This window comes from Equus asinus, chromosome 1 (genome assembly GCF_041296235.1).
Source record: "Equus asinus isolate D_3611 breed Donkey chromosome 1, EquAss-T2T_v2, whole genome shotgun sequence".
Taxonomy (NCBI): domain Eukaryota; kingdom Metazoa; phylum Chordata; class Mammalia; order Perissodactyla; family Equidae; genus Equus; species Equus asinus.
Window position 1 is genome coordinate 98,172,001 of NC_091790.1, and position 27,356 is coordinate 98,199,356.

At 45.4% G+C, this 27,356-nt stretch overlaps 1 protein-coding gene across 1 annotated transcript in view; it reads left to right on the forward strand.

Annotated features, from left to right (window-relative positions):
* PKD1L1 (polycystin 1 like 1, transient receptor potential channel interacting) overlaps window positions 1-24,732 on the forward strand; it is a 137,655-nt gene extending 112,923 nt beyond the window's left edge. The window contains exons 49-60 of the mRNA XM_070511923.1: window positions 240-350; window positions 7,687-7,810; window positions 8,638-8,721; window positions 9,293-9,459; window positions 10,436-10,667; window positions 12,979-13,083; window positions 13,353-13,493; window positions 16,148-16,282; window positions 18,401-18,631; window positions 20,335-20,496; window positions 22,482-22,652; window positions 22,846-24,732. Of these exons, the coding sequence (XP_070368024.1) occupies window positions 240-350; window positions 7,687-7,810; window positions 8,638-8,721; window positions 9,293-9,459; window positions 10,436-10,667; window positions 12,979-13,083; window positions 13,353-13,493; window positions 16,148-16,282; window positions 18,401-18,631; window positions 20,335-20,496; window positions 22,482-22,652; window positions 22,846-22,947 (1,765 nt within the window). The 3' untranslated portion in view covers window positions 22,948-24,732. The remainder of the gene's footprint in view (window positions 1-239; window positions 351-7,686; window positions 7,811-8,637; window positions 8,722-9,292; window positions 9,460-10,435; window positions 10,668-12,978; window positions 13,084-13,352; window positions 13,494-16,147; window positions 16,283-18,400; window positions 18,632-20,334; window positions 20,497-22,481; window positions 22,653-22,845) is intronic.
* Window positions 24,733-27,356: the final 2,624 nt, after the last annotated feature.

The window sequence follows — 27,356 nt, forward strand, 5'->3', positions numbered from 1 at the left end:
TATGACTAACAAAAATGTACAACTGAAATCTCAAAAGGTTGTAATCTATCATAACATTAATAAAAAAATAAAAAAATAAAAAAAAAAAATGGTGCTAGAAAATTGGATGTTATTTGCACATACACACATATCTCACACTTTATACAAAAATTTCCACCTGGACATTTAAAAACCCACTTCCATTAAAAATGTTTTGCCAGGTCTGTGAGGATGCTAACTTTAAAATTTCTTTCTTGTAGAGACACTTGCATGTACACCCTCATGCTGCTCCTGCATTTGTTTATAATTCACGGGAAATTCTCTGGGGATGAATATTCTCTCAATCGAGCCATCCAAAATGAATTTACAAGGTAAGAAGTTTTGGCAAACCTGTCTGGTCCTGGGGCCACTGCACAAGGAATGATGTGTCCATGGCGAGCGTATGCCCATGGGGGCCCAGAGCTCAGGGTTCCAGAGCGAGGGTGACTCTAAGCAAGTCGTATCTTTGCTAATACAGACAGACTGTCAGGAAGGGACCCTGCAGACCGTGCAATCACTCCCTTGGGACAGTTCACCTTTGCAAGACGGAGGCCCAGAGAAGACCCTTCTCTACTGTCCCTCACAGGAAACGTGGAAAAGGTTGTCAGACTGAGTCGGGGACACTGTTTTCCCAGTGTTAATAGAAGACCTCCATTTGCAGACTTCGGGCATGTTCATAGCATCTCATTTTGGTAAATAGTGAAACAATGATATTTCAAAAGTACTTTAAGGTGGGGGAACCTAGATGCTGTGCCAAAATGGGGTATCATGATTTCTTTTTTGCTGAAGACATCCGAGTTCTTCAGTCAAAGGATGTTATTGCAATTCGCAATCAATGACACCCAATTTCAAACAGTTGTAATACTCCCTCTAGTTCTCTAGCATTTCTCAAGAGTTCTTTTGTTTCTTTTTTTTAATTTTTTTTATTTTCAGGACTTTTTAAAGTCTTTGCTTTCTTTTTTTCCAAGTAGTTTTATTGGGATTATAATGGTTTATAACATTGTGTAATTTTGGGTGTACATTATTATTTATCAATTCCTGAATACACTTCATCGTGCTCACACCTAGTAGTCTAATTTTTATCCATCACCATACATATGTGCCCCTTTATCCCTTTCACACACCCCCAGCCCCCTTCCCCTCTGGTAACCACTAATCTTTTCTCTTTATCCATGTATTTGTTATCTTCCACATATGAGTGAAATCATGCAGTATTTGTCTTTCTCTGTCTGGCTTATTTCGCTTAACATCATACCCTCAAGGCCCATCCATGTTCTTGCAAATGGGACAATTTTGTCTTTTTTATGGCTGAGTAGTATTCCATTGTATATATATATATATATATATATATATATATATACCACATCTTCTATATGCATCCATCTATAGAAGTGTACTTGGGTTGCTTCCACATCTTGGCTATTGTGAATAATGCTGCAATGAACCTAGGGGTGCATAAATCTCTTTGGATCACTGATTTCAAGTTCTTTGGATAAATACCCAGTAGTGGGATAGCTAGATGGCTTTTCTATTTTTAATTTTTTCAGAAATCTCCATACTGCTTTCCATAGTGGCTGTACCAGGTTGCACTCCCACCATCAGTGTATGAGGGTTCCCTTTTCTCCTCATCGTCTCCAATATTTGCTGGTTTTTTTCTTGGTAATTATAGCCATCTGACACTTGTAAGGTGATATCTCATTGTAGTTTTGATTTGGATTTCCCTAATAATTAGACATGTTGAGCATCGTCTCATGTGTCTGTTGGTCATCTGTATATCTTCCTTGGAAAAATGTCTGTTCATATATTCTGCCCATTTTTTGTCAGGTTGTTTGGGGTTTTTATGTTGATTTGTATGAGTTCTTTATATATTTTGGAGATAAACCCCTTGTCTGATAATGATTTGCAAATATTTTCTCCCAGTTGGTGGGTTGTCTTTCCATTTTGTTCATGGTTCCCTTTGCTTTGCAGAAGCTTTTCAGTCTGATGTAGTCCCATTTGTTAACTTTGTCTTTTGTTTCCCTTGCCTGAGTAGACATGGTATTCAAAAAGATGCTGTTAAGACCAATGTCAAAGAGTGTACTGTCTATATTTTCTTCTAGGAGTTTTATGGTTTCAGGTCTTAAATTCAAATCTTTAATACATTTTGAGGTAAATTTTGTGTATGGTGCAAGATAATGGTCTACTTTCATTCTTTTGCATGTGGCTGTCCAGTTTTTCCAACACCATTTATTGAAGAGACTTTTTTTTCTCCATTGTACGTTCTTGGCTCCTCTGTCAAACATTAACTGTCCATAGATGTGTGGTTTTATTTCTGGGCTTTCAAATCTGATCTATTGATCTGTTTGTCTGTTTTTGTGCCAGTGCCATGCTGTTTTGATTACTATAGCTTTGTAGTATGTTTTGAAGTCAGGGATTGTGATGCCTCCAGGCTTGTTTTTTTGTTCTCAGGATTGCTTTGGCTATTTGAGGTCTTTTGTTGTTCCATATAAATTTTTGGATTCTTTGTTCTATTTCCGTGAAGAATGACATTGGGATTCTGATTGGGATTGCATTGACTCTGTAGATTGCTTTAGATAGTATGGACATTTTAACTATGTTTATTCTTCCCACCAGTGAAGATGGAATATCCTTCCATTTCTTTATGTCTTCTTCAATTTCTTTCAATAATGTCATAGTTTTCAGTGTACAGATCTTTCACCTCCACAAGGGTGCTCACTCCCGCCACTCCTATTCAGCATAGTACTGGAGGTATTGGCCAGAGCAATTAGGCAAGAGAAAGAAATAAAAGGATTACAAATTGGAAAGGAAGAAGTGAAACTTTTGCTATTTGCAGATAACATCATTCTATATACAGAAAACCCTGAAGAATCCACCAGAAACCTATTAGAAATAATCAACCACTACAGCAAAGTTGCAGGGTACAAAATCAATTTTAAAAAATTAGTTGCATTCCTATACACTAACAATGAAGTAGCAGAAATAGAAATCAAGAATACAATCCCATTTACAATAGCAACAAAAAGAATAAAATCATCTGTTTCTTCTTACTTTATAGAGTAGTAATGTTCATCATAGGTAAACATGGAAGAACTGAAAATTAGAAAGCAGAAAAATTTTCAACATAGTAGCACCCAGAGGCAAGCACTGACAACATTGTGTTGTGTCCTATTTCTTCTCCACGTCAGTGTTTCTGAAATTGGGTGGCGAGCTATGATCCATGCGTACATTTAGTACAGCATTCCTTTGTTATTGAAAGTTGTTATTCAATCAATGGTCAGACTTTATTTTCACCTGTCAAAAATAGTCAGTCTGATAGTTCTTTCAAAGCAGTGAAGTGCATGATGTGAAGTCATATTAACTCTTTACTATAGTTTCAGAGGCAGGAAATAAAATAATGTGTTCCAAAGTTTACTTTCTCTGGAGAATATTTAAAAACACATTCCTGCAGTTTTCCTGTGAAGATGTTGCCTTTGACTAAGTAATTTAATCTTACGTAAATTATTTTTGCTGAATTTTTTTGGCATGGGTAGGTGGCCAGCAAATCTATTTAATATTATCTGTTATTTAAGGACATGTTTATTTCTATCTTCTACAAGAGAGAAGATGACTGATACCCACCCAGATAATGGTGAGCAAGTGTAGATTTCGGATCCACTAGTAAAGTAGGAGCTGTAAGTTCTTGTTCACGAGTCTGGACTCTCCATAACTCAGTAATCCAACTTTTTACTAATGAACATTCTGGCAGTAAAATGAAGTGGTATTTTCTGCCTCCTCATTTGCAAAAAGAGCAAGCAGCTCTTTCTGTTAATGGCCAACTTCTCACCTCTCCCACCTGTGCAGGTGCACAGTTTGTGCCGGCAGGTGGCGCTGTGTGCAAGACAAAGTGACCGTTTGGGTGGTTCTCTCCGGAAATGAGACTCTAAACCTGAAAAATTTCTGGCTTTGCCAGTTTATTTTTTATTTCACATTTTGTAAGTCAGCATTACTTGATGTATTTCTCATATGAATTTTTGCCTCTTGATACTCAAATCAGAAATATTGCAGCTGAGATAATATTTGTGTGGTGTCTCATGTGCCGAGCAGTAGATTTGCTTGGGTTAATGGCTCAGAGGCTGACTCCCCGCTGGTTTGCGTAGACCAGTGTTTCCCCAGGAATCAAAATCTCACTACTTCTAGACACTCTGTCCACCGGGCAGGGATATTTATGTGTCCTGGTTTATAATGGGTTGTTCAAAGCTGACCCTCTCCCCTCCCCCAGGACCTGATCCTGAACCATGAGCAACTCCTTAGGGTTTAATACTTGCCGGCATCCTAGATAGAGCTAAAGCACAGTAGGAAATGGATTAAGTCAAATCAGGGGCTGGGCTTCTAGCTCCAATCCAGTCACCAGGAGACTTTTGGCAAGTCCTCTGACTCTGGCCTTGGTATCTTCAGCCATAAAGTGAGGCGGTTGGGCTGCTTGATTTCCTGTGTCTTAACAAAAAATTATCATGCTACTGGATTCTGTCTCTAAGTTTTACTTGAAGTCTTTCTGAACTCAATAAAGTCTTCATGAAATTCCAAGTAAAACAAAAATAAACCACCAAATAAAGCACAGATAAATGAAATAGTCACACTATCCAAGAGCCATAAACGGAAAACAACTGCTGACTTTATGATCTGCATTGTTGAGCTAGTTTTGTAGGCCTGTTTTATTGAATGCTCTGATTAACAGAGCAGGAGAATATTCTTGGATGGTTTGGTTCACTCCTGCACTTCAAGCGTGTCATAAACGAGATGTGAGATGCACACAATCTGAGTGTGGGATGCCTGTCTCTGGGTCACATTCAAGTCTTTCTTGACTTCGTTTCTTTAATGTCATCCCAAACAGGGAGCAAGTGTTGCAAAGCGATAATATTTCCCCCCAAATTGTGCAGAATCAACATGGCTTTAAAGGTCTATACTTCTATATTTTTTTAAAGTGCAGACTATGGAGCACATTATAAATGTACAGTTTGTCTGTCAAATAGTCTTGCTTCCCAGAGCAGATCATTAAGACTGTTGAAAATCGGCCACCACCTTCACCTCTCTCCTCTCTCTTCCTTGGCTCCCACTCTCTTTGCCCCTCTGATTCATCCATTCTTATCTTTCCCCTGAATGAGTTTGTGAATATTCATGGGGTTATGTCTACTTCCGTCATGCCGCCCATCTCCATGTTCTCGTGTATTCTCCTTCCTGAGTGCCTCTTTCCTTACCCCACCCTCCGGATGCTCTGGCAGGTCTCCAGCTTTCTCTGAATTTGACACATAGTTTGACCAAGGTTTCTGAGTGATGTGGAAAGTTGATAACAAGCACCCAGTAAAGGAATGCGTAAAAATGTGTACACCAGTGAAAACTCAAGGTCGTGAAAGGATGGGAGATGATGCCTCTGTAAGGAAGCAGAAATAAGACCAGTAAGATAAGTTAGCTCACCACACTTTTATTTCCATATGCTGTGGACAGTGTTTAATATATTTACAATATATATAAATTGGTGGTTAAGATTATTTGCTTCTCTATTAATCTATACAGTAATGACATATTGTTAACATATCACTAACATAATATTTCTTTGTCTTTGATTTCTTTCCCTTTTATATTGTCCAGTTTTTGTCACAAATATCAGGGTTTTTTGAGCTTTATTGAGGTTTCACTGATGAATAGCATTGTGAGATATTTAAAGTGTACATCGTGATGGTTTGATATAGGTAAACATTGTGAAACGACTCCTCCCAACTAGTTAACACATCCATCGCCTCACTTACCTCACATATTTATCTCTTTTTTTTGGTGAGAACATTGAAGTTCTACTCTGTTAGTAAATTTCAATTACACAATACAGTGTTATCAACTATAATGGCTATCAGGTTTTAAAACACTTCTAATTTATCTCCATAATCGGCCCTCAGTCAGCAATGAGTATCTTGAGTATCTGCTGCCCACGCTTGCCCGTAACATAGTCTCCATGGTCTGCTGGAAAAGGTTTAACAGCTGGCTCGACGGGAACAAAAGCACTGATCTGTAGCATCTGCCCGCCACTCCCTGTGGTGTAAATACTCCCACCGTGGTCTGGTTCACACCACCAGCGGGACGTCACTGAGCACAGAGCTGGGAAGAGATGCGCACAGCTGACTCTCAGGAACTGGTTGGAGCCGGTTGGAGCTGACTGGAGCTGGTTGAAGCCGATTGGAGTTGGTTGGAGCTGGCTCCGGCACCCCACTGAGGATAGCTCCACTTTGCTCTCCAGTCTAGTTAACCAAACCACCGTGCCACTTGGAGAACTCACAGCCGGTTCATTGTTTGATGTGGTCTAGATTTGGGTGCTGGCACAGACAGGACAGTTAAAATCTGTACTTGGATGACTTGAGTTTATATCCTTTTCGAACTCCTTCTCACTTTCCAACAGTATTGCTTTCCCTGGGAAGTACTTTGGTCGCCTTCCTATTCCATGGAGAGAGGCCAGGATGAAAGAGCCACATCAGACCCCCTTCTCTTTGCTGTGGGGTGTTGATGAGCGCGCTATCCTTGCCTTTACTTGGTGTCCCTTAGCGCAAAGCCACAAGCGAGGAAGACTTTTAGAGCTATATGAGAAGTACTTGACTTTCTCTGAGGAAATTTATTTTTTCCTTTTCCCTTTGTCCGCAGCTTGGAGCCAAATCCCTATGCTCCGAATGCTGCTCTGTGCAGCTCCGGCCCATGCGTGTGGCTTTCTCGCACTGTCTGAGCAAGCTCAAATGATCAATCTAGTCAGTTTGAAATGATTTCAGTGCTCCTTTAGATCAGTGCCTGGTTGGCAAACGAAACCAATATTTGACAGGCATAATAAGTAAGTTAATTGGAAAGAAACAGACTACTCTGGTTGACTCCCTACGATGAGCCAACGCAGCCCTTGGTCTGTGCCTTCTCCCCTAACACTCACAGCCGTCTTGGGAGACAGGAGTTTGCTGTTGTTCTGGGCTTTTTTTTTTTTTGGCTGGGGAAAGGAAGGACAAATGCCATGCCCAGCAGGCAGTAGTGTAGAGAGAGGACTGTGTCCACCTGTGGGTCCCAGCTCCTGGCTCTCTGCTCCTCTCCCAGCGCTCACGATACACCGGCCTCCACCCCCTTCCTTCGCTCCCAGGCACGTGCCGTCCAGGCCTTTGCCTCACCGTCTCCTGCCCCCCCACCTGGAACACCCTCTCTCAATTGTCCTTGTGGCTCACCTTTCATTGCCTTCAGGTCTTTGCTGAAACACCATCTCGTGCTAAATTGTTCCATAACCTCCTGAACTTTTAAAATTTCCGCCTGCCCACCCACCATTTCTGTCTCTCCTGCTTAGTTTTGTCTCCTTAACGTTTATTACTAACATAGCATATGTTTTGCTTGTTGTTTCTTGTTTGTTTGTCCAAAAGGAGGCAGGGATCTGATTGTCTATTTCCCCAGTGCCTAGAAGAGCGGCCGGCACATAGTCATTGCACAATAACGTCTGTTGAGTGGATGAACTGTTAGTGGAATGAATCCCCTATTGCATCTGCTCACCTGCTACTAAGGAGCAAAGTGCATCCCAGGGTTTTGTACCTCACACTGCAGATGACTTTGGTTTAATTCCTGCAGAGTATCTGAAATTTATACTAGAGGAAAATAACTATTTATTGCTGGCCTTGCCTTAAGAAGTGCCAGGAGCTCCTTCAGTAGCCTGAGAAGCGTGGATGACTGGTGGGACTGGAGCCTGACCACACTGCTGGACAGCCTGTACCGGGAAAGCTCCGTCACAGCCGGCGCACCGGGCGCTCAGGTGGGTTCCATCTGCTCTCCACAGAGACGTCAAAGGAAAGCCATGTCACAGTGGGGCAAAATAATAAAAAAATACTCAACCTGCAACACTGTGTGGTTTCTTGAATGATTGCTAGGTTGCAAGGCCAGCAGCTGTCCGCTTGGGTGCACGTCACACCAGAGCTCCTGTTCCTTTCTGGGCCCCACATGCCTTTGCTCCACCCCCTTAGCTGCACAAGCTTCTCTACCTTCCTGCACCTGCCAGGCCAGAGCTGGGTGCACAGGTGTGGCGGGTCCACAGGAGCTCTTGGGCCGGTGCAGTTGGAAGGCTCGTTCACTATGCAATATGCTGTGACGCAGGGACAGCAGAGAAGGAGCAAACAGCTAAGATGGCAGCATCCAGGAAGCTTCCAGAAGGAGGCAAGTCTTTTCCCAAATTCCGAACAAAAGTTCTCAGTGAATATGCATTTTGTGTGCTAACCCCATTCCTTGCTTATCTTTTATTATCCACTTTAAAAAACAAATAATAAAATGACTTTGTTCTGCATTCCTCAAACACTTCAGTGCTAATTCTATTTTTGTTGTATTCTCGGTAATTGCATTGGATGACACTGGAGAAACATTAGAAAAAGATAGAAAGATGTTCTGAGTTAATGCAAAGATTAGGGAGGAAGCTGCGTCTTCCTGAGAACGTTGTTAAGTCCTTAGAGTGTTTTAAAAGGAAAGTGAAGCCTGGCCTCTGGTCTGGGCGCTGAAGCTGGCCAGAGCACACCACTTGTTAGCGCTGCTGGTCGCGATGTTCCGGGTCTACAGGACAGCCAGCCACCTTCATTTTTCTTCTTCTTCCAGCCCGGAGCCTTTGGAGGAAAGTTCTACCTAACAGGCCCTTCGGTCATTAAACAGATGAAAGTTCCTCCTGGCAGTTTATGTGAGGTGAGATGCTCTCTTCCTTTTTACTTCTAAAAATAAATTGAATTAGGAAAGTCTAGGAGACGTTGGGCAGGAGCCCAGCAGACCATTTTACTCTCCTGGGAGAGAGCCTGGCTGTGACGGGGACCGTCAGCCACGCGGGGAGAGCCGGCCTTCGCCTTCCTTCCCTTCTCCTCTCGCCAAACTCTTCCCCAAATCCTCTTCCTGTCCTGGCTGTCTGTGCAGAACCAGGACATTTCTATCTGAAATATCTAAAATAGACTGTCACATACCTTTTCCAAACGGGGACGGGGTATGTGAAGAGGAGCACTTACCTGTACCACCCGGTGACAGAAACCCTGCTGACATCCCAGCCCAAGGCTGGCGGGCGCCACAGGTGCGGCCACCATGGTGGAGCCGTGATCCTTCTGGTGCAGCCTAGAGCCTGGGGACCACGAGGGGCCTCTGAAGGGAGCAGGGGGCCATGTTTCAGGACGGCATATGTACCCGTGTGTGCCAGGGCTTGGAAACCCCAGGATGCAGGGCAGACTTTGGAATATGCATCTGATTCTTCAATCCGTGGTTTCTCCTACAGCTTCCCAGCCCGCCATCAGCGCACATCGAAGACTCTCTTCCTACACATAGCCCCACGGTTGGAAGCCCTGAATGTCCCTCTGTGATAGATCCAGAGATCCAAAGAGTGGCCCTGAGTGGCCCTGGGGGCTGCAGGGAGGACTGTGTGCTCAGCCTGGGCAGGACAAGGTCAGTGTGGCTCAGGGGGTGAGCTCCATCCACACTTGCCAGTTGTCCACTCCAGCACGGAGCTGGTGCATGGACAAGAGGCGGCACGCCAGGGCCAAGGCTGGAGCAAGGCCTATTACTACTGTGAGATGATGGGAGTCGCTTGCCCGGGGCCAGGTAGTTAAGTCACAACAGAAGTAAAATGCAAACTCAGGCCTTCAGTCTCTATGTGCATGAGAAGAGACAAAGCCGAACATTCCTTCGGAATTTGCTAGAAGGTCTGAAGTTCACGAACCTAATGGACATTTGTCGTGTGCTAAGCAGGGTGTTTATAGGGCCTCATTTAGTCCTCATGGCACTCTATGAAGTAGGGCCAGCCCCGCTCCTGTCCTGCACCATGCAGATGAGGAACAGAGACCCAAGCAGAGCCGGCACCCACAGCGCAGCCACGGTCTGCGGTCAGCCAGCCTGGTCCGTCCTGCCAGTGGCACTGTCCCCCTCACCACCTCCCTGGTTAGCAGGTGCAGCACACAGCCCGCGTTGGTGTGGGATTGTGCTAACACCAGCGGTGACACAGATTATCAGACCGATAGGGAGCCCTACAACAGTTACAATAATGTGTGCGTCTGAGTAATACTAACAACAAAAAAGGCAAATGATTGAATTTTTACTAAATGCAGATTGGTAGAAGGCAGCTTCTTTCCAATAATGGAGTCCATCGCAAAAAAAAAAATTCTAGAGTTTGCACAGAGAGATGGGCACCTCTCCCCGTGAGGTACCCCTGGGAAACTGCCTGCCTCCTTTCTCCAGAATCCCCTCTGCCAGGGTCCCAGGCAAGGAGAGAGGGACAGAGGACTGTCGAGGGGTTGGAAGACACAGAGAGGTCCCTTGTCCAGCCCTGTGAACCCAAGGGTTGCATCAGGCGTCCCGGCGTGGGGCCTTGGGCTGGAGGCTTCTGTGAGAGGCCTTCCCTGCTCTGACTTGCACCGCTTTGCAGGCCTGCAGCCCGAGCAGCGCTGACCAGGCTCAGGGCCAGCAGATGGATCGACTGCAGCACCAGGGCCGTGTTGGTGCACTTCACCCTCTATAACCCTCCAACTCAACTCTTCTCGAGTGTGTCCCTGAACGCCAACATGCTCCCCACAGGGGGGCTCGCCCTCTCCTCCCTGGTGGAGTCCTTCCACATCTTCTACAGCAACTCAGCGAGGTACCACCTCATGCTTCCTGAGGTGAGTTCACCAGCCCCTAGGCCTGCTTGCACAGCACGGGGACTTCCCTCGGGTCTGGGCACCCTCCACCAGACAGGCCTCGTGCCTACCTGCCCACCCGCCCTCCACCCACATGCCTGCTATGACCCTATCATGTGGCCAGCGGCCCACTAGCTGTGGGCACAAGAGGAAGAAGACCCTGGTGGGGACCTGACACATATACGTGGCTAGTGCAGATACAGAGCTATCTCCATGTGCAAATTCACCGTAGGAGGATTGGGATCCAGAGCCTTCCCAGAGGTCTTAGCTAGGCTGCCATAAGTAAATACATGCTCTGGGTATTTCTCACAGTTCTGGAGGCTGAGAGGCTGAGATTAAGGTGCCAGCATGGTGGGGTGCTGGTGAGGGCTCTCTTCCTGCCTGGCAGATGGCCGCCTTCTCATGGTGTCCTCACACGGGGAGAGAGAAAGAGCTCTGGTCTCTCTTCCTCTTCTTATAAGGACACTAATCCCACCATGGGGCCCACCCTCATGACCTCATCTAACCCCAGCCACCTCCCAAAGATGACTCCACTTCCAAATAGCATCCCACTGGGGGTTGGGGCTTCAACATATGGATTTTGGGGGCACAAACCTTCAGTACCATGGGTCTTGGTAAGATGGAATATACCCCTGTAGCTTCACTGAGAAATGAAAGTCATTTTTTCAAGAAAAGTCACTCTGAACTTTTCCTCAGCAACTTTGCTGGCTTCTGCCTATATTTCACTATTCTGCTATGAAGAGCTAAGACCTGCTGACACTCCAGGTGGAACACAATTTGCCTTGGGAGTGGAGGGGGGATGGTGTGGGGTCTTAGACTCTAGGGCTGTTGAGTGACACAGTTGGATTGGGGCTGTGAGCAGAGCCTCAGAGCTGGTGTGGGTGGCGGGAAGGGAGGGGGAGGTGAGGAGAGTCGGCCACTCCGCAGGGGAGGCACTCACCTCGGGCACCGAATTTAGGGGCATCAGAACAGTCAGCAAGATAAATAATGTTGTAGTGCAATACTTTTGAAAATCAGAATTCATGCAAAAAAATTCGTGATGGACAAAATATCAGAATTTTGAGCAAAGGCAGGATCAGTGTTACTGGCGTTTCCTTTTGCCCCAGGCTCCAGTGTGGCCTGGCCCAGTGCTACTGCTGACACCTTCTTGTTGACCTCTACCAACGGGCTTTGCTCTGACTGTGTTTGTAGCTTCTGACAGCGGGCCTTTCAGACTCCTAAACTGCCCATGACTCCTAAAGAGGACAGACAGGACCGTGTCTGAAGCCCCTGCTGGCGTGCTTCAGTCCCTCTTAAGTTCATGACAAATCTGAGTTTGGGCTCGTGATTGTCAAAGAGGCACAAAGCGCCTTATAGTGAGCTGGGGTAGTGGGAGCAGGAAGGTTGGACGCACCCGGAGTAGTCTCGGTTGTTTAAACCTAAGATCAGTGTTTACGGCGTGGTTGTGGTTATAAAATGCTTTCCACACACGTGATCTCATTTCAGACCATGCTCTGGGAAGTAGATCCTCCATTCTGTGCTTGGCATGGCCCGGGGAGGCAGTGCCTGACGCGTGCTGGGCTCTCAGTGTGCCCTCCTCTTTCTTTGCTTTGGGATAAATGTTAGTAGGTGCCAGCACCACTCCTGGAGGGTGGGAGGGAGGAGGATCCCGAAAGAGCCTTTTTTAGCTTTAAAGTGTTAATTTGAAGGGTCCACAGGAGCTCTGGGAGCCTGCCTTGACCTCAGACGGGTTTAGTTCCCACTATTACTGAGCGTCACTTCCCTCCTTGTTCTCAATGATGAATGAAGGCATGAATGAATGGGTAACTCATCAATGGTGAAAGAACCACAAACAGAACTTGAAGAAATTCCTTATACAGGATCTTTTAAAGGTTTTACTTGGCTGAGGAAACTGATAATATATATATTTCATATTTTGTATATTTCACAAATAGACGAAAATTCCTTCCTTCTTGCATTGCAAGGAAGGACTGGGAGGGGCTGGCATGGAGGTTAGGAGACCTGCTGGGTGGCTGTGCCATATTCCCACTCCAGGGTTTCAGTGCCTGAGGGGCGCATTGCGAGCTCATTGGGGGTGGGGTCTCTATGAGAGCTTGTGGCCTGAAAAGGTACAGATGCCCCAGCAGCCTGCAGAAAGCAAGTTCATCAGCAGAGCTGTGTGGAGCAAGGAGTTAGCTTGCATCCTATCTACTCAGAAGGTGATTGGCAGGGGCGCCAGCCAGGAGTTTAGACCTTCAGAAAACAATTTATCAGTATTTGTGTTTATGTTGTTTCTTGACGTTCCCTCCATCAGCTGCTCTTCCTGGTGCTCAACCTCATTCACCTCTGCTTTCAACTCTACGGCATGACGGAGAAGGGCGTCCGCAACTATTGGCGAAAACCGAGAAGCTGGCTGGAGGTAGCCTCTCGTGTCATTTTCTTCACGAAAAATAATAATAGTAAAATACTTATCTGAAAATCAAAAAAATTTTAATGGGAAATTGATTATACATTAGCTAATTCCAACCTCATTACACTTTTCTCCCTTGGTCCTGTTAAGGCCAAAATCGCACTTGAGATCAGTGTCCATTTAGAGCTTGTGCAGTTAATTTGCACTCCACATCACAGGGGAGCCATGTGAGCCCATCCTTGGCCCCTATCTGATGGCCTCTCTCTCCAATGTTGCAGCTCTCCATAGTCGGAGCAGCTCTCACCTACTCCGCAGCCTCCGGACACCTGGGTACTCTTGCTGGGGAGGTGACCGACCAGTTCCACAGAGGACTTTTCCAAGAGTTTACAGACCTCAGTCATCTGGCAGCATGGAATCAGGTATGGCAGGCTGCTCAGGGCAATACAAACAAGGGCCATGCTCTGTGATGCTTCCCAAAGGAGGCCACACACATTGTACAAGGTTCAACATGAGGGCTTTGTTGCATATTGAGCGATAATGCTCTGAGCTTGCAGACGAAGGTGACCTGGACAGAGAAGGGCCTGGAATCCTTAAGACATGTGTTGCAAGTTGGAGGCGTATGTAATCTGTGGGAGAACTCAAGAACAGGGCATCACTCCCACGACTCTGCGTGGCCCTAAGTGGCAGAAGGAAGCAGGTTTTGAGGTGACATAAAGGAAGAACTAGCATGGACTTCCTTAGATGCATCATGTCTGTCTTCTCTCTTCAACAGTCCTAGATGCAGGTGGTATTAGCGCCTCTGTACAAGTGAAGATCCTGAGGCTCAGGGGAGGCCTGGGTCCCACCATGGGGACAGTTGGGCTTAAAAGTTTTGCATTTCCCTTGCCCAGGGAATGGGCCCCTGCAAGGCTGGAAGCTCCAAGAGGGATAGAGGTGGATGACCCGCTTCCTAACTGTCCGTGAGCATGACTCTCTGAGGTGGATGGGGGGCTTCCTGCTCCACCCTTCACTCCGTGTCTGCCCTCTTCCTACTAGCTGGTTCCGCTTGGCCATGGTCTCAGGGACCTGAGTAACCACATGCCTAAGCCTCTGAGCTCTAATGCAGTGGACGTACTCTAGGAGGACACTGTCCACTGTGTCTTGGCCCAGGGATGTGCAAGGCTGAAGCCTGTGGCTTGAGCCATTCAGTTCTGCTGCTATGTTGTTGTGCGTTCAGGGCCGGCCCTCAGGAAGTGTGCCATGTAGATGGTTAGCCCCTCTCCATGCTGGCATCTTGGGCCTGCCCCACTGCAGCTCTCCCTCTTGACTCCACTTCTGCGGGCACCTCCCCCAAGGTTATCAAACTGACCCCCACAGAGGCAGTCAGAGGGACTTTAGCTCTGTCTTAAGTTCACTGAAGCTGTCTTCCAGGCAGCTCATGACAAAACCAGTGATTTTCAAATGCTAGAGTCGTACACACAGGACAGAGGCTACAAATTTGAGGCAGTTGATGGGGAAATACACAGGTTCCGGAGCCAGCCGACCTGAAACCTCATCCTAGCTCCTCTTAGCCTCATGCCCTGGGGCAAATTACTTAACCTTCTCTAGGCCTTTATAAGATGGGGCTGCGATACACAACCGGCAGTGCTCTGTTAGGATCTGAGTGTGTGTGTATTTGTCCAAACATGGACATACATACACATCCCTTAAGCACAGAGCATGGCACTGGTGAGTGTTCTGTAAATGAAAGTCATAATAATGACAATACTTAAGCAGTCTTTATGGCAGGCCTCAAATCAAGTGATGGCAGGAAAGGGAACCTTTCCATGGTGCACATGGGACTCTGCTGTCCAGCTGTTCAGTGCGGTGGCCACTAGCTACATGAGGCTCCTGGGAACTGGAAATGTGGCTGGTCCAAATTGAGGTGTGCCGAAAGTGTGAAACACTCACTGGATACTATAAACTTAGTATGAAAATTAAGAATTTAAAATATCTCATTAATAACTGTTACACTGAATATGTTGAAATTATAATGTTTTAGAAATTACGTTTCAGAAATAAAATACGTTATGAAACAAATTTCATTATTTTTTTAAATGTCGCAACTGGAAAATTTCCCATTCCACCTGTAGCTCGAACGGTGTCTGTCTTGCTCAGTGCTGGCTACAGCCGGTGCATGCCAGTTTCCCAGGCTCGGCCGTGCCCGCCCGCTCTGCAGGGAACCAGGGGTGCAACAGCACAGACAGCCTGTCTGGGTTTTGGTTGTCAGAGGCCGTTGTTGACCTTGCACCAATTAGTGAGAAAACAAAATAAAAAGCCTTGATCCTTTGCCCATGTAGATTTTAAAACATCCAGCTTGCATTTCTTTCTCTTTGACTTATAATCTTGGTGAGAATAGATGAGAGCATACACCCAAAAGTGCTTTTCCAGTGAGCCCACTTGTAGATAGGTAAGTGGCCTTCATAGAGGAGGCCCCGTGGGGGTGTGGAGGGGCATGTGGGACACGGAGTTGGGAGGCTGGGTGTGAACCTAGGAGGCCAGGTATCAACCGATCTGCTGTTTCTCCAGTGAGGTGGCTTTCCTTTTATCATCTTGTTTTTCTGAGCCATAAACTCAATAGGTAGAAAATGGGAGTGCTTTTGGTTTTTATAAAGATTAAGTTAAAAAATACATGCATGAAGAGCGTTGTTAAGTGGTAACATATTCTGTGCATCTAAAGGAGGGGAAGGAACCAACAGCACTGAGTGTTTTCCATGTCCCCTCTGTGGGGGCTGTTTTTTTACAGCTCAGTAAACTGAGGCTCAGACAAAGGGAATGCAGGCCTGAGCTGTCCTGATCTTTACAGACACAGTAAGGTCAGTAAGGCCTTTCTGAAAATGCATTATAACTTGTACTTACTCCTAGTTCCAACTCAGCCTCCTCTGCAGACATCCGACACTGACCTGCCCTCGGAGGTTTGTCGTCTGTAGGACTTAGTCACATCCAATGCACACCTGTGGCCCATTTCCCTCACGCATGGCCCACAGGTGTGAATACGTCTGTGTACCTTTATGGTTGGTATGATACCCTGAACTGCTATGTTTTTCTGTCTCAGAGGGCGCGATGGCTCCAGGGAATCCTTTCATTCCTCTTGATACTGAAATGCATTTATCTCCCTGGCATTCGAAACACCATGGCGTCCTGCTCGTTCACTGTGCGCCGCTCGCTCTCCAGCATCTTTGCTCCGGGGGTAAGAATCCTCCCCTTTCCAAGTGCCCTCCCCAGTAAACGGATGCAACCAGTGCGTTCTCTTCACTTAGCCCCTTCTCAAGGTGAAACAGCATCTAGGATTCCAGCCTTTTACCGTTCCGGGGTGGTTTTAGGTCACTGATATCAGTCGTTATATAATGAGTTATGGCCATGACAACAGTAGCCACGATTGATTGAACACCTGGTCTGTTCTATACTTTCCCATGGCATATTATTATTACTAACGTAAGTAGTTGTCACCTGCTGAGCTTTATCTTAGTGCCCGGAAGGGCGCGTGTGGCCTCTTTTATTACCTCAGTTAGTTACCCTAACCCCGCTGAGGGAAGTCTTGACTCTTTCTCAGAGGAAGGAGTGAGGAGCTGAGAGCAGTGACAAGGCTTGCCTTGGGCCCCAAAGCACCGGTTCTCCCTCACACACTGCGTCCCATACAGGCTCCTGCTGGCTTCCATCGCCCCTGCTCCTAATTCTGGCCCTGCACCCAAGACATCCCTACGAATACGCTGGAACTCACTTTAGTATATTTACTCCCCAAGTGGAATTGCACACCATCAGTGGGACCCAGAGGAAAGACAACGCAGTCAGGAAAAACAAAACAAAAGCAGATATACAGGTGCTTACCTGTGGGCACAGGCTCTTGGGAAGCCTAACTCCATCCCTGGGGGCCCAGGGCAGGCCAGGGCTGGCCCTTAAGTCTGCTCAGGTGGGTGAAGTCCAGAATCAGGAGGGCCAGAGTCCTGCTTGCGGCCCTGACAAAGCTCCTGGGGTGTGGCGAGTCTGACCCGGCCCCCGTGGGGAAAGAGCTTGCTTCAGCCTGGCAGGCCCCAGTGCGGCCCTGTGCCCCCTCCAGAGCGCCTGGTCATCAGGGCAGAGGGAGGGTCTGGCTGGGTGCCTGATTTGGAGGCTCTGGTTCTCACAAAGCACACGGGAACCAAGCACAGATCCCCAAACTCTGCTGGCCTTAGGCTTGGTGGGACAGACTCAGCAAACCAGGGCAGAAAGAGCAGAGCAAGGAGTCAGAGAGACCTGGGTTCGGGCCCCGGCTGTACCCACTGTCACAACCATGGGCCAGTTACGAATCTAAGGTATGTGGCTGGCAAGTTACTGCGGGGCTTAGAGATTATGTGTATGTGGAATTTATCTGGCTGTTAAACTGGTCGTTATTATATCACTTAGCAATATGCAAAAATGTCTCTGTTAAGAAAAAAGCCTGGAATATGAATAGACTGTGTCCAAATTAAGCAGCAGCATTCCAACAGTTCAGAAATTATGCATGCGTACGGATGGGGCTAAAAGGAGGACGGGGAGCCACACAGTTTGACTAGTCTAGATGACAGACTCATGGGTTGCGTTTTCTTGCTTCTGAGTCCCATTGATGGTACGCAGTTCCACTTGGGGAATAAATAATACTAAAGTGAGTTCTAGTGTGTTTGTAGGGAGGTCTGGGGTGCAGGGCCAGAGTGGGGAGCAGGGGCAGTGGAGGCCAGCGGGCATCTCTGTGGGACTCAGCGCATGGCGGTAGCTGCAGCCTGGTGGGGGACCCTGTGATGGCTGGTCCACATGCAGTGCAGACCCATATGGACCTCTAACAACTGGCTGATGGTCTGCTGTGCAGGCGAGAAAATGGTGGTCAGCACCAGTGCTTGTTTGGGTGGATGGAGGGAGCATCATGTATATCCTGGGGCTGTGATACAGCCCTGACACTCCGAGACAAGTCCCAGTCTGTTACAACAACAGACCACAAAGCCTCACCTGAACTCAAGTTAACTCAAAATTACCCTTTCCCGGCATTTCTTAAGTGGTTTATTTTACTGAGCCTCCAGGAACTAGGGGTGCAGAGGGCAGGGAAGAGGGGATGCTGGTGGTGGAAGGCAGAGGAGGAGAGGAGGACACTGGACTCCTGAGCATCTGAGTGGGGAGGAGCGGGAGCAGGGCTGCAGAGAGGGTGCGCCAGACAGAGACGGGCGTTTTGGGGATTAGTTCTTAAATCTGGTTGACGTGATCAACACTCCAAAAACTGCTACTCCAAGCTTTTCGTTATTTTAGCCTCCCGTAAACCGGTGCCCAGAATGTCAGTTGTCACTGGTTTTTCTCCCTGCAGCTGGCGGGGGTCCTGATGCTGGCTGCCCACACCCACCTGCGTGGATTTCTGCTCTCGGCTTGGGCTCTCCCTTCTGGCGCCTTCTCAGACTCCTTCCACGGGCTGCTGTTTCATTTTCCAGGAAGAAGCCAAAGAGACACATTCTTTGGCCTTTCCAAGTCTGACAGGCGGGACATGGCTTGTTGCTACGGGGCCTTTTTGATAGCAGTGACCACTCTGTGGTTTGGAATGGTACGTGCTCACATTCCAGATTTCGAAGTCAGGGATTGTTAAAGGTTTCAAATGCTGTCAGGGTCAAAAGCTCTTTGGTTCACGCTGCAGGCCAGTCTTCACGGTCATGACTCCCTGCCCATCTGTCCTGCACTGGGCAGGAGCTTAACACAGTCGCCTGGACTTCTCGTGGCCTGGAACAGCTCCAGCAGGACAATCAGCCACTCTAGAGTGCCGCCTCCTCCAGGGAGCCTCCGCAGCCCCCACGGCACCGAGCCACACCCTCTCTCTCTCTGAACCTGATTTGACACAGTCTCACGCTGCTGCTGCCGCAGGCTCTCTCTGGCCTTGTTATCGCAATCTTTCCATTTTATGAAAGGTTCGCTCCATCAGTCAGCCTTCACTGGACGTGTTCTCAGCTCTGGGGGCTGAGTTAGGAATGGGGCTCCCTGGTTCCGGCCCTCCTACGGATCTGACACTTGCAGACCTAGTCATGTCTCACACACACACACACACACACACACACACCACCTTAAATTCCTTCAATGGAGGAAGAGGTTCTGCTTGACCTGCCCCTGTCGCCCCTTCGTGGGGATAATAGATTTAGCAAATAAAAATACAGGATATCCAGTTACAGTCAAATTTCAGTAAATGATGAATAATTTTTTAGTATTAGTATGTTCCTGCAGTAGTTCAGACATACCTATGTTTAACAGTTTTTTGTTGTTTTCCTGAAATTAAAATGTAAGTGAGCAGCCTGTATTTTATCTGGCGACCCTGCCCACCTCAGCTTTCTCCTCCTCTGCCACCTGCTCCAGTGCTCCTCAGCCAGCTCCTCCTCAGGTCCTACCTCGGGTTTGCTGCATCCACATCTTGGCGGTGCAGCCTGGCATCCTGATTTTCCGAAACCCCTCCAGGTGTTCCTGTTGAAGACTCTGGGTTGGAAAAGCCTACTCTCTTTCCAACTAGGACACATCATGGGAACGTCCAGAGGTTGCACTGCGGGGCCATCACCAAGAAGGGGAGAAGCGCGAGGGAGATCTTGGGGAGGAGGCCAGAGAGGGGTCTTACGTGTGCAGGGAACGTCTGTCACCTGGCAACACGCAGGAGGTCCCTGGGTCGGAGAGCTCCCAAGGGCAGCAGCATTTTGGGGTCTTGTAACTGCAAGGCCCTCTCTTACCAATGGGTAACAGGTGAGGTCTTGCAAGGTATGCAAAGCAGGCTCTACATGGCTAAAACTTTGATTGTTGGGGCTATTTTTTAAAAAATTCAATGTGTACAATTTTGAGTCTGGTGCCCCCAGGCTTTTGGAGCCAACAGATCTCAGCCTGCAGTGAAGAAACAAACAACCTGGGGATCATTTATATAATGCACTCTCCGGGCCCACCCACAACCCTGCGGGCTTTGCCAGAGGACCCCGAAACTGAGACGCAGATTTTACGTATGGAAATGCACATCATGTTAATAATCTTCGGCCTCAACTTTTAGATATTGAAAATCTCCTTTATAATAAGATTAATTTCCTTTGCTGAATTCATCTTGCTGTAATTTAGTTCAATTCATGAAAGATACTTTCCTGATTTTTTGCTAAGCAATTACTGTCTTACTGAAAGGTCATAAAATAGCGTCATCGGACGTAATCTCCATTTTATAGTCTGTCAAATTAACAAAGCTTTTTTTTTGTCTGGTAACATGAAACTTGTCTCTGTTTTTCTTCTCCCTAGCTGAGAGGTTTCCTCATGACTCTTGGCCGAAAAAGAAAATCTTTTCAAAGCAAATCTCTTGTGAGGCTTAAAGACATGACTGCCCACATGGTGGGGAAGACCCTCACCCTTCTGGGGCTGGAAAGGCCAAAGTTGGACGAGACTGAGATGGTGGAGAACCATGTAAGCCCTGGATCTTGGATTACTGAGCGCAGTAGCACATTCAAGATGATGGTTTCATTGCAGACTTTTGCTTTCAGTTACTGAAGCATGATTGTGATTCTGTGCCAAATATCATTGCAAAGCCATAGAATTTTTACTTGAAATTCTTTTTTTTTTTTAAAGATTGGCACCTGGGCTAACAACTGTTGCCAATCTTCCTTTTTTTTAAGGATTGACACCTGGGCTAACAACTGTTGCCAACCTTTTTTTTTTTTTTCTGCTTTATTTCCCGAACACCCCTGGTACATAGTTGTATATCTTAGTTGTGGGTCCTTCTAGTTGTGGGATGTGGGATGCCGCCTCAACATGACCTGACGAGTGGTGCCATGTCCGCACCCAGGATCCGAACCCTGGGCCGCCACAGCGGAGCACGCGAACTTAACCACTCGGCCACAGAGCCAGCACCTACTTGAAATTCTAAAGCACTTTGCAGATTACCAAGCACATTCTCTTCCAGTAACTCCTTATATCCTTAGATGCCCCTCTAAAGTTGGAAAGATGGAATTTACAACAAACACACACACACCCCCAACTCTGTCCTTATAGAGTTAGTCATTTGCTTTTGGTTTCTGCTACTAAACCCAAACTGTTACTGCCCAAGGAGGGTCGTCTGCTCACCGCAAGACATGCCAATAGTCAGGAGGCAAGGTGGTAGGAGAGAAAGGACTTTATTACAGCTTGCTAGCAAGAGAGAAGGTGGTTGACTCATGTCCGAAAGAACCACCTTACAAAACAAAGACTGTAGGCCAGATATATAGGGGGCTTCTCTCCAGGTGGGGGAGGCAGCTAGTCTCTGGCTGGAGTAGACATCTGGTCCCAGGTCCTGATAGTGCTTTGTTTTACTGGATATACATCAGAGAATGGAACACGCCCCTATACCAGGATCTTTCTGTTGTCATTGATGATGGCTATCAGCATAGGCTCTCTGCCCAGAGGTCATTACATTCCTAGAGAACTCAAAAGAACAAAGTTATCATCTTAAAGCAGCTGGGAGGGCCCACAAAATCTACAGAGCTTGTCTGGGCTAGTTAATCAGAGGTATTCAAAGTTATAATATGGCTTCTTTTCTACAATATGGCTTCCCTTATGTCAACCTTGTGTTGAGCTGGTATAGAAACTTCTACCAAAATGTGAAGACAGGCACAGTGTTTGAGTGTAGTCACCCCAGACATGAATGCAAATATGTAAAAGCAGGTATTGGCACACTGAATGCCCAGCTATTGTCCATGGCTGATATTCAGGCATCACCCAGTGCAGTTCTGAAGTCAGGGACATGGAATCATGATATTGTGCATTTTATAGAGCTTCACTCTTTATCATGTACTTTCCATACACTATTTCTTTTAAATCCATTTAATAGTCCTTTGTATAGGCATTCCAAACCATAACACTTATGTGCGTACCTGTATATGACATCATGAATGAGGAACAAGTGTGCGTACCTGTATATGACATCGTGAATGAGGTATGAATGCCTGTATATGACATTGTGAATGAGGTATGAATACCTGCATATGACATTGTGAATGAGGTATGAATACCTGTATATGACATTGTGAATGAGGTATGAATACCTGCATAGGACATCGTGAATGAGGTATGAATGCCTGTATATGACATCGTGAATGAGGTATGAATGCCTGCATATGACATCGTGAATGAGGTATGAATGCCTGTATATGACATTGTGAATGAGATATGAATGCCTGTATATGACATCGTGAATGAGGTATGAATGTGCGTACCTATATATGACATTATGAATGAGGAAACTAAGGTGTGAAATTCAGGTCCAGCACCAGCTTCCCTGACTCCAGGATCCAGTGTGTTTTCTAACAAAACGCAATACCATCTAAAGTTGGTACCACGAAATGCTTCAAAAAATCAGGAAAGAAGAAAAATTAGGTTGTTGAATGCACGTACTAATCTAATTTTATTCCCTTCAGAATTATTACCTCGATGAATTTGCAGATTTGTTAGATGAGCTTTTGCTGAAGATTACTGGTTTGTCCGACAGCCTACAACCCCCTTTTCTAGAACAACAATCCAGTGATACGGTGGAGGCCGGGTCAGAAGATAGTCCCTTGGCGGGTGTTTCTGCTTACCAACTTACTGGGGTAAGCAAATGAAAAATTTTTTTTATCATGTTTTTATAGCAAAATGATTTTTAAGTCCTAAAAATTCTATTGTAAATCATGAGGCCTATTTGCATAAATATTCTCTCAGGGTAGGTAGTGGTGGTGGTGAGAAGTGCTCCAGCCAGAACTGAAGAACTGCTCAATAATGTAAAATGTATGATGTGACTTCCAGCTTGAAATGATGGCAAAACATCTGTCTGCTTCCTTACTTCTGATTGCACCTGGAATCAACAAAGAGAAACAGAAGTGGAAACTCTATCCTCCCAGCCACTAAGAAATATCTATGACTCAGAACATGACCAAGAATCCCAAGAATGGCAGCCAAACACAGTGACCGTTAGAACACTGCCACTTCCAAGAGCACACAGCATTCTCTGACCTCAATAGAACACACAGAGGGCTGACCAAAGGGCCCTGGTTTGGAAGAAAAGAGAATAGGACACAAAAGAGCTAAAGGAATCTTCCTGAACCCCAACTCCACAGACTTTTGGGGACAAAGGACTGAAGGAAAGCCATCTTTGTAAGAAACGGTCTGTTGATGTGGCCACCAGAGGAGGGTCTGTTGGTGGCCCACAGACCTGGAGTCACGCAGACCCACATACCAGGGTTAGGTACACAGTGAGAAAGGGAGAGGAGTGCCTGTCTCCAGTGATAGGTGCATTCTAATGGGGCTTCCCTGAGATCCAGAAAGATCCTCTGCAGCCCAGAGCCCTCATTATCACACTTTCCGGTAGCAGTGAGACTGCTCCCTGGCGAAGATGAGAACTGGGGTGCCTCCTACTCAGGCTCACTCCCAGCCCCTTCTGGTCCTACTAACAACCACCAAGGATGCTCCCCTCAGGCAAAGATGAACTCTCTCTGTAGAGGTGAGCAGTCGCTGTTGGGTGTGTGCAAAGATGCTGCAGGAGAAAGTGGTAGTTAAAAATGACCAACAGAGAGCCAGCCCTGAGGGCCTAGTGGTTAAAGTTTGGTGCTTTCACCACCTCAGTGGCCTGGATTTGGTTCCTGGTCACAGAACCACAGCACCCTTCTGTCAGTAGCCATGCTGTGGTGACGGCTCACATAGAAGAACTAGAAGCACTTACAACTAGGATATACAACCATGCCCTGGGGCTTTAGGGAGAAAAACCAATCAAACAAAAATGACCAACAGAGAAGGAGATGAAGATCAGCCCTTTGAAAACAAATGTCATAGGTAGGTCAGACTGTCACCAAAATGTTCTCTACACACAAAAGTACACTAGTGAAAAAATGACCTCTTTGAAATAAGAGTGCAAAGCCAAGATGAAAGAGCTAAAAGATGAACTAAAAAGACAATAAATAAATTGATAGAATTGAGAAAAGAAATGGAAAATAAAAAGAAAGATGCCAGAAATACAGGCAAAGGGACAGAAACAGTAATAGATTCACAGAAAAGACAGCAAAGGAGATGGATGACAGATTTGAGAAAACTCAGCAAAATGAGATCTAAAGAAACAGAGTTAAAATTGATTTTAGGGAAAATTATATGCATGAAAGTCAGATGAAGAATATGCACAAGCCAAAAAAAGATGTGCAATTAGTGTCTGCCTCCACCCCCAAAGAAAGCCCAGAGAATACGAACAGAAAAAAATACTTAAAGATATAATTTAAGAAAACTTTCCTGAATCTATATATTCAAAAAGTAGTTCTACCCCAAGAAAGAAATAGATTCAAATCTATTAAAACAAGAACAAATCCTAATAAAGTTACTGGACTTAAAAAATAAAGAATCCTATTGACATCCAGATACCCTCCATACTCAAAGAAATCGTCACATCCAAGTGATTAAAAATTGCTTAAGGGTTATTTATTAATTGCCACTTAAATTATTAAAAACTATTTAAATGTGCATATCAGTAGGAAATTGGGCAAATGATAGGAAAAACAATTTTTATAGAATAGGAAATATAATGTTTATTTGTGTAGAAAAGTTAGAAGAAAAAGAATCTGTATAGAGGGAAAAAAGACAGGGTACCACTTATTATCTTTGTAATATGAAAAAAAAATGAAAAACTTCAATAAACTATTTTAGAAGGAAGATCGCTATATGCATTTATATTTATACCATAAGGTTAATATTGTTATTTCTAGATTGTAGGATGAAAATAAAGGACAACGTATCTGCTAAATTGGTGCTTAGAGGGAAATCTATGGTGTATGTCATGCAGCAACAACAAACGAAATAAACTAAGTATGTATTCAACTCAAGGAGGCGAGGAAAAAATACACATGCACAATGCATGCATGCACGCATGCACACGCACAAACTAAGCAACGCAGAAGAAAGGAATTTGTAAGATGAAAGTGTAATTTAAATCAGCAGCAAAAATGAATTAACCCAAGAGATGATTCTTTTAACAAACAATGAAATAGATAGGTTATTAGCTAATATATTGCTAAGTATGATGGAAAAAGTGAGTACAACAAATATACAAAATAAAAAGGAGAAAGCGAAAATAAGGAAGTTAAATGAACAATAAAACATTTGGAAAGAGAGAACAGCTATCAATACTCCTTATACACCAAATGACTTGAGCAGAGAGAGAGATCTTAAACAGCATGTGAAGGCCCACCCTCCACGAGCAGGTTCACCCAGTTGGTTTCACAGGTGAGAAACAGCAAACTAATAAGAAATACGTAAGTTCAAAATGCTCTTCAATCTGTTCCAGCACATAGGGACAGAGAAAACCTTCCAAATGTGTTTTTATGAAACAAAGCAGTATATTGATACCAAAACTGGACCAAAATATCCCAGATTTAAAAAGACAAAACCAAACAACTACATTCCAGTCTTGTTGATTTTGATACCAAGAAACTAAATAAATAAAACATTGGCAAGAGTTCCCACCTGACCCCCATTAATGGAACTGAGGACACCAGGGAACTGTGTATTGCCCTAAATGTGGAACCCTTCCATCCCCTATAGATGGATGACGGGAAGCTTGTGGCACCATGGTCTTCATGTTTGTCGACGGGCTCTCGTAACCCCTGTGAGGGGGAGGTGGACCTTCTCCAAAGGAGGGAGCTCTCCCCTGAGGATATGTAGATGTTGGAGTAAGTTGGAATGAACAGATTCTACTAATTTTTTCATTGAGGGAAAAGGTGCCAGGAGATCAAGGTGCTATGACCACTCCTGGATTCAATCAAAATAGTCCTTTACACTTCACATGTTGGGTTACCGAAGAATTCAATAGAACAAATGGTTCTCTCCTATCAGAAAGTTACTTTGAGTCACATCTAACCTCTTTATTTTATCATTGAGGAAATTGAAAAGCAGATAATTCAAGTTTATTCCCAAAGTACATGAAGCAAGTTAAAGGCTGAATCAAGAGATTAGTCTCACAAAATAAAAAAGAAATATTGAACTAATATTTACGCTCAGTATGCTGAGCATATTGCATGGTCTGAAATACTACAGCAATGAAACACGCTTGTCCCTCCTCTCATAGAGCTAGTGGTTTATGAATGAGCAGGTCAGCCAGGTTTACATTACAACATCATGCCTTGTGCGTGTTGATCCTGATTTCTTAGAAATACGCATCTAGAAATCATGAAACAGAGCTTCAGGTATTAGTATCTTCTCAGAAGAATATTGTTATCATTGGAGGTTATGATCTCAGCTAAGCATACAGTCTTACCATTTGTGGCAACATGGGTGGACCTCGAGGGCATTAAGCTAAGTGAAGTAAATCAGACAGAGAAAGACAAACACTGTTTGATTTTACTTATATGTGGAATCTAAAAGCAAAACAACAACAACAAAAACTGAGCTCGCAGATACAGAGAACAGGTTGGTGCTTGCCAGAGGCGGGGTTTGGGGGTGGGAGAAATGGGCTAAGGGAGTCAGAAGGTACAAGTTTCCAATTATAAAATAAATAATTCATGGGGGTGTAATATACACCATGGTGACTTTAGTTAGTAATACTATATTGTAGGGGCCGCCCCCATGGCTAGGTGGTGAAGTTCACACGCTCCACTTCAGCAGCCCAGGGTTTCGTGGGTCAGATCCTGGGCACAGACCTAGCACCGCTCATTAAGCCATGCTGAGGTGGCGTCCCATACAGAAGAACTAGAATGACCTACAGCTAGGATACACAACTATGTACTGGGGGCTTTGGGGAGGAAAAAAAAAAAAGATTGGCAACACATGTTAGCTCAGGGCCAATCTTTAAAAAAACATACTGCATTGTATATTTGAAAGTTGCTAAGACAGTACATCTTAAAAGTTCTCAACACCAGAAAAAAAATTTTGTAACAATGTGTGTGATGGATGTTAACTAACCTAATGTGATCATTTCACAATCTAAACAAATATTGAATCATTATGTTGTACACCTGAAGCTAATATATCAGTTATATCTAAATAAAAGGGTTTTTTTTCTTCCCAAAGCCCCAGCACATAGTTGTATATCCCAGTTGTAAGTCCTTCTAGTTCTTCTGTGTGGGATGCCAACACGCCATGGCTTGATGAGCAGTGTGTAGGTCCGCGCCCAGGATCCAAACTGGCGACCCCTGGGCTGCTGAAGCAGAGTGTGCCAACTTAACCACTACACCACCAGGCTGGCCCCTAAATAAATTTTTTTTAAAAAGAATTCAGCATCAAAAGAAAAAAACATTGGCAAATAGAATCCAGCATCAGATTAAAAGAATATGCCACAGTCA